Raw genomic sequence first — 7,355 nt, forward strand, 5'->3', positions numbered from 1 at the left:
CCGAAGCACTTAGCTTGTGAGCAAATCTGAAAAGTTTGTTAACGGTAAGGGCTAAAGTGGACGAAAAGTATAACGGGGACAAATGTAAACAATATGGAATAGTAGACGGGCAAATCTAGACCTTCTCCCTTTATTTTATCTAAACAGCTTTACCCCTGTTAGGGGATGTGATGTATGCTGTATTCGGTTGTGTTATGAGGTCCTATCTCTTAACACAATTATTAAATGATATCCATATGGGCACAATTATTAAATGGTATACCAATTACTAAGTACAAGATATAAATAGTACTGGACAATGTAAAAAGCCATGTGTTCCTCTTTGCAAGTATATGTCGTTCTATGTATCCTTTAGCACAGATAAAGCCTCCATTTACATCTCAGCACTCTATATACATAAAGGGAAACCATGTTACCCAAAAAAGAAAAAGAAAGAGGGAAACCAATTTTATGGACTCAAACAGTTGGCAAACGAGCATCTCATTGTAGTTTTTTTCTAAATGTGACTCTTTGTGCTCTTGCTTCTTCAAGATCCATGATTTCAAAAAGGGTCCCAAGGGAAGAACTGAAAATCATACGTTTGCACTAATCGACGTTCTTCATACTGAGCTCTGTCGTAGAGGTTCAGTTTCGTGATGGACAACAACCTGATTCTGATGGTTGTTATCAAGAGGCATGTACTGTGACATAATAGCCATAATCTCCGAGTCCATGTAGGACTAGATAAATTTAAGAATAGTTAGAATAAAGCAGGACTATTCGACAAAAAACATAATTGTAAGAAGGGAAAAAACTGTAGGTGACTACTCGATATGCTTACCCGAAGTCTATATTTGTAAAAGATGTAACCAGCTACACCAGTACCCACTGCAATGGCTAGGATAGAGAATATAAGGACCCGTCCAACCTTTGATGAGTGTCTTTCTGTACAATAAGGAACAAGGTGAAAGAGTTTAAGTCCATATTTCCAAGAAATGGCATTTTAAAGTGAAGTAGGACATTATACATTTCAAGTCAGAGTTCTGCTTGCTTATAAGTTGAACAACATTTGCTAATAGTACTGAATCAACTTTTTGTTACCTATACATGTATCATGCTCCATTATGTACAATTGATTTCCTTTACACTTGCAATCGTATCCGCCCCATGTGTTCTTACAGCTGCAGCCATCACACTGACAAGCAAGTCCGTCCTTGCATTCATTTACATCTGGAATAAAATTGAACGGAACAGATTTGATATCAGTACTCTACTAAATGCGAAAAGAACACGAGGAAATATTGGTGTCGTTACAGGATCTAATAGGAATGTGACATACCTTCACATTTATGGCCATCCCCTTGAAAACCAAATGGACACTTACAGCCTGATGGATCTGCCTCCTGCTTTGCAGCAAACAAATTTAAACACATAAAATGGTTTAATCGTTCACGAAATACAGATTCAAGAAAGTAATGATTTTACTGAACTGAGCATGCTGAGAATGTTTCTCCATTTCTGGTTTCTAACCAGCATCCTCCATTGTTTACCGTACACCTTCCAGGTCCAACGGCTGTCAGTTGATAGCAAGCCAGTTAGATGGGGAAAAATAATTTAGCTGTCTAAATTTCAAGAGCGACTAGCAACTCAATAAGCCAATTATCTGTCTAGAATTCCGTATGCCACTAGTAACTCCTAGCAAGAGGACTGCTAGTACGACTCAAATAGAAAGATTGAGCTCTTAAAAGTATTTTAAGTGGGGATGTAATTCTGGCCTGAAATAACTCAATAAGCAATATTCTGATGAGATGAGGGGTAACTTCCTAAACCAAGAAAGGATCTGTAAGGTATGTTGCTTGGATCCTCCAAAAAATGCATATAATTCGGAGGATCCGACATGGGTGCAGCCATATCTTTGGAGGATCTGAGCAACGTAGCCTGTAAATTTAACATTAAATACGGAGAAAGCCACTTTGGTTTTGCGATCTGAAACAGAAAATGGGCATCTATATGCTTCTATTTAACTAGTTTTGCAAAGTTTACCAGAGAAGAAAAAGTTAAACAACTAAATTCTAGTATATATGTTCACATCAAGTAAACAAGTGAATTAACTTGTTTTCAACCTCTACATATAACTAAAGAACAAGAAGCAACACTTTCTTACCTTCACAAGATGTGTATCCATCTCCTTTATACTGAACGCCGTTCACCAAAGGGCACTCACAAACTCTTCCTCTAAAAGTGTCCTTTAAAATAAATAGATCAAGGCGAAATCATGAGGCTCATGTAAAAAGTTGTTATATATAACACAATAGTTTTTCGTGAAGGAAGACAATCATTTTTTAAGGATTCAGAGAGCATTATTTGCTATACCTTGCAGGCAGTTACGTTAGATTTTGGATCCCGCCAACAGCCACCATTCCTTTCAAGGCACTCATTTGTTTCAAGATCTATTGTCCATTGAGAATAAGCACAATTTAGCATACTCCGGTTATTTTACACAATATGTTCTGTAGTCAAGATCATGAAGAATGAAACAGTGTCAAACCTCCACTTAAACATATCGAAGGCTCAGTTGTTTCCTTAAATCCAGCACATATGGCCTTCAAAACAGCAGCCCTCTCCAATTTTCCTTAAAGAAACAGTAAAAAAGAATTTGAGTACTCAAAGCGTGAGATATAGAGATCCACAGGGAATATTACATCACTGGGAAGAATTATCATAAAATTGCTAACAATTAGTTAGTTTACATTGGGCCTTATTTTTGCTACATCTAGATCATACCTCGATATTGAACATCATTGACGACCATTGTTGGTAAGATTGTCACATCACCACGAGGTCCTCGGCCGACCTATCAAGTGAATCAAATAAAAAGTTAAGTTTATATGTTGCATATTTTTGATAACATAGATACTATACCTCAAATATCAAGATGGTCAATCATGTCAAAAATAAGAAATGATTAGAGATCTTTAGAAGGAAGAGACCTGGAGATCCTGCTCAGTCTTTAGCACTTTATTTTCTACATTAGCCTCTGGATCACCCATGCATTTCTTTATCTTCTCAACAGGTAGATCTGATGAATCGAATGAAAACTCAAAGAATAAGTAACTAAAAGAATAGTAGGAAATATCAACAGCGACTGAAAGAATTTACTTAAAGGAGAAATACCAAGCGATTTCATGACCTCCTCAGCACATTCTTTGCTGTATCTCTTTTGCTTCATTGAACATCTGATATGGAAATCTGTCACATAATCCCACCAAACCCAAGAACGATTACTCTTGTTTGCCACTCTGTGCACACAGAGCTGCCTCAAGTTCTCAAAGACGATATCCTTCCCTTGGTACCCCTCCCCAAAGTCCTGCTCTGGATCAGGAGCGCAATATCTCCCGTGATTTATGCACTGAGATTTGCACTGACTGCTAAGAATGAATGCTTCAGGACAGTACCAAGTAATATAGTGAGGTGTGAACATAGTATAACCGCCCTTTTCAAGTATCTGAGCGTGTCCCTTGAAGCTCTTAATGAAATTCATCTGCTCATCACAACGAACCCCGCACTCATCATTGCTATTAGTCCACAGCTCGTACTCAACTCGTTGATCAGGGTGCGGCATTGACTCTGTCCAATCCATTTTGATCACAACTTCCTCTCCCTTCTTCAGAGCTTCTTTCAATGTGTCGCCAAAGGACTTTCCAATTAAGGCTGAAGGGATTCCAATCTTGTCAATGTATCCATCAGCATCTGTGCTTTCTTCAGGAGAATCCATAGTTATAAGAGGCTCATCTATGCTATCAGCCACTAGAACTGCAGCTGCTCCAGCTTGTTGCCCATTCCAAACCTTCAAAGCAAAATAGCAGTCTGGAGAAGAAAAACAGTTTGTTTAAATGTTTAAAGCATATTTAGATATGGATACCATTTCAATATATACGAAATTACTTCGTCCTTTTATTAACCCTTTGTCATTTGTGCATCTCCCATGTTTTTCATTGGTCAACAACCGACCAAAGTGCTCTATATTTCTTCACTAAGCATATCTAGATATGGCGTATTGCTGTATCTATATGTTAAACTTTCTAATGAATTATGCATAGAAAAATTCAGTATCCAAACAGTTAGTAGTGGCTCCGAAACTAAATAAAAAGATTCAGAAGCTTCCTTTAACTCCAAGAAATAGTCAAACAACTCATAAGTCTCTAAGACTTCACTTAGAAGCAAAACTTAAAAAAATATCAAGTCTCAACAACTAAAGAAATAAAATTTAGTAGCTCTCTTTAACCAATAAACATTTAATTACCTGCAAAGACTCTAAGACTCAGAAGCTAATCTTAAAACATCAAAAGTTTCAGCATCTGTGGGTTGTTAGTTGAATTCTTCTCTCCACGTCTACCAATAAATTTCTTTTTCTTTTGTTTGAGACTTGAGGGTGAAAAAAAAAAAACTAGAATTTTTATCATCTACGCTTTCACTCTTGATCGAATAAGGTGACCCTATAATATGCAAAATCCAGAAAGGGAAAATGTAGTACCTGTTTTTAGATGGATAAATTTCATGAATATGGTATAAGTCCTTTAAAATATAAAATCACAGAAGAAGAAAAGAACAAGAAAATTCCCTCAAAAGCAGAGAAAAAAAGATAAGAGGCAGCACTACATCAAATCAAGAATCAAACTTTTAATTAAAAAGATTCTTCTCAGAAATTTAAAAAGTTTACCTCCACGATCAAGAAGAAGAAAATTAGGACGATGAGCCTGGGATTTGAAGGGCTTATCACCATCAAAAACAGTGCAACCATTGGAATCTTTCTTAGGATAAACAACAGTTCCAACCAAAGAACCACCATAATCAGGCACACCAAAATTACCAATAGAAGCATCATGTTTTGAGTGCATTGAATAAGGAGACAAAACACTAATACTGTTTTTCTCAACTATAAATCTTGCCTCAATTACAACAACATTCGATATTATCAAGAAAAAAGGTAAAACAACTACTAGGAAAAACAGAGCAGCCATGTTTGCAGGGTGAAAAGGTACGAACATAATTTATTTAGTAGTATTACTTGCTAATAGCTTTATAATTTTCTGGGGTTGCGAATATACAGACAAAAGTTGAAGAGGTGGAAAGAGGAGAAAAAACCAGATAGTTGCATTACATGGGGTGTAGAAAGAGTCAAGAGAAGACCCTGAGACAGAAGAAGAAGAAGAAGAAGAAAGAAGAAGAAGAAGACTTTGGAGTTATTGTGTGTATCTTCTTCTTGAATAGTTTAGTTCTTCCTTCTTTGTATGTATGACGTAGAAGAAACGAAAATATTTTGGGGGTGGAAGGTAGTGGGAAGTAGTCAAAGGAACTACCACGATGGCAACTGCTTAAGTTCCCAACTGACATTTAACATATTTATTTGCTTATCAAGAAAAAAAAATTAAACATATTTATTTGATTTTATTAATGATTTTTGGGGAAGAGGATTTGTATTATCCTTTCTAGGGGAGTAATTACTTCGTGATTAATTTGATTTACTTGAAGTTTTACGGTGTTAAACATGTCATAAATATTTACTATAGTAGTTACAAATACTTTTTACTAAGGGTAAAATAAAAAATTAAGAACGTAAATTATTTTTAAATATATAAATATAATATTCTTGTGGGAACAATCTAATAAAGAAACAACTCGAAAAAGAAGAGTTTGTAGTATCTATATACATAATAGTTGTCTTTTAAAGTTTTTACAAACTCTTTAACAATGACAATTAGTAGCCTAAATCGTTAGAGTATTTATTTAAACGTCTCACATAACTAACACTTATCAGAGCAATGAGCGTAGATTTGAAAAAAGAGGTAATAAGTGACTCCTTTTTTTTGTGACTGAAAGGAGTAGTAATTGGAAATTAGGTTTGATAGCTTTGACTTTTTAAATTCTGTGGAAATCTTTTATCCTTTTAATAGTAGGATTTTAGTTTTATTTCTGTCAGTAAAATAAATTTAATTTATGGAGGGTGATATTGACATGAATTGCCAAATAGGAGTACTATTTTGGAAGGAAAAGGATAATTGGTGAAATCATTTAGGTAAAAAGTTCAGTATCATGCGCATTTTTTCAGAAACTGGTGGAAGAATGTAGTGATATTAAGTGTGGATTAAAAAAGTTTGGACTTGGTTTAATTAGGCAATTATTTCCCCTTCTATCTTTGAGTAAATGTAAAGTAAAAACCTTTTCATTTCTTCAATCTTAAGATGACAGGTCCACTTTTGTTTCTTTGCTTAGACAGTTTCCCAAATCAGAGCACTTATTATCACCAAACCTTATATTAATCTCACTAAATTGATCTCATGAACTTCTATGTTTCTATAATGAAGTAAACAAAAAAAAATAACTAGCATCACTTTTAGAGAAAGAAGAAATTGGCATGTCTCACATCAAGTTGGGTTGAAAATGGCTTTAGAATGGATATATAATGCTTTGAGTACCTTATTACGTCCAATATGTACTAAAATTTTGGGTTTAACAAGATCAATTTGTAATTTATTTGACAAAGACCAATTAGGAACTTTGACCTCTCAACCCTTCCAACAAGATAAAAGATTATTCAAGTCGAGTAAAGAAAAACAAAGCTTGCCAAAGTTGGCTATAGCTACATCATTTTAGTATTCCTAGAATCCTATTAAAACAACGATAAAACAGTTTAGTGAATTAGAGAACTTGCTAGTGATAGTGCACAACATAGTAACAGATAATCCAGAATTAGAGAATAGGTCCAATCTAGAGGGAACTTGCTTCTTTTGTTTTTTTGGGGCATAATGATTGTTTATCCGTAAAATGATATAGTTGAATTTAATTTATACTTGATTTCTAGATAAGTGAATTAATTCGATCCTGAAATAAAGGAAAATTGAATAAATATGCAACACTTAGCCGTGAGATAAAGATGAAATAGCAGAAACAGTAATTCCGGGAGCAGGGCTTCCGGGTACAACAACAGTGAAATCAAAAAGCGAGAAGATAAAATTGTATAAAGCTTTGAATAGATTATAGTGTAAGTTTCCCAGAAAATTTTCCTATTACAATGATAACAGAGCTCATTATTTATAGTTGCACATATGGAACAAAATCCTAAGATCATGCCCTTCTTTAATGTCAATTATGAGGGCCATTGAAGAATGTGTAACGACGGGCATGAATGACAAATTCTTTATAACGGACAGTGCACTAAATGCCATTCTCCACTAAATACTACCGGATGACAAACATTTATTGTATCTTTATGAGCATCATTCTTTCCAATAATAAACAAAACAGTTGTCTTCGGGTTTAGCTATCCTCTGCCTTCGGCTCCACGTGTTACTCTCTCGTGCAATTACTTAACACAA

At 35.0% G+C, this 7,355-nt stretch overlaps 1 protein-coding gene across 1 annotated transcript; it reads right to left on the minus strand.

Annotated features, from left to right (window-relative positions):
- Window positions 1–289: 289 nt before the first annotated feature.
- LOC107805391 (vacuolar-sorting receptor 6) lies at window positions 290–5,364 on the minus strand. The gene is made up of 12 exons (XM_016629421.2): window positions 4,700–5,364; window positions 3,154–3,846; window positions 2,970–3,058; window positions 2,764–2,833; window positions 2,528–2,611; window positions 2,353–2,429; window positions 2,144–2,225; window positions 1,470–1,552; window positions 1,319–1,382; window positions 1,081–1,209; window positions 821–924; window positions 290–719 (listed from the first exon to the last, which is right to left on the minus strand). The coding sequence occupies exons 1-12, from the start codon at window positions 5,025–5,027 to the stop codon at window positions 600–602; spliced, it is 1,923 nt and encodes a 640-aa protein (XP_016484907.1). The 5' UTR covers window positions 5,028–5,364; the 3' UTR covers window positions 290–599.
- Between the last annotated feature and the right edge of the window lie 1,991 nt (window positions 5,365–7,355).

This window comes from Nicotiana tabacum, chromosome 17, assembly GCF_000715075.1.
Source record: "Nicotiana tabacum cultivar K326 chromosome 17, ASM71507v2, whole genome shotgun sequence".
In the NCBI taxonomy this organism is placed as follows: Eukaryota; Viridiplantae; Streptophyta; class Magnoliopsida; order Solanales; family Solanaceae; genus Nicotiana; species Nicotiana tabacum.

What these genes read in the sequence shown, in the direction of transcription:
- LOC107805391 (XM_016629421.2), bottom strand. Translation starts at nt 5,027, where the DNA reads ATGTTCGTACCTTTTCACCCTGCAAACATGGCTGCTCTGTTTTTCCTA. An exon ending in CAATGATGTTCAATATCGAG is followed by an intron (nt 2,612 to 2,763) that starts GTATGATCTAGA and finishes TGTTTCTTTAAG; the next exon opens with GAAAATTGGAGAGGGCTGCT. An exon ending in CTAACGTAACTGCCTGCAAG is followed by an intron (nt 2,226 to 2,352) that starts GTATAGCAAATA and finishes TTTATTTTAAAG; the next exon opens with GACACTTTTAGAGGAAGAGT.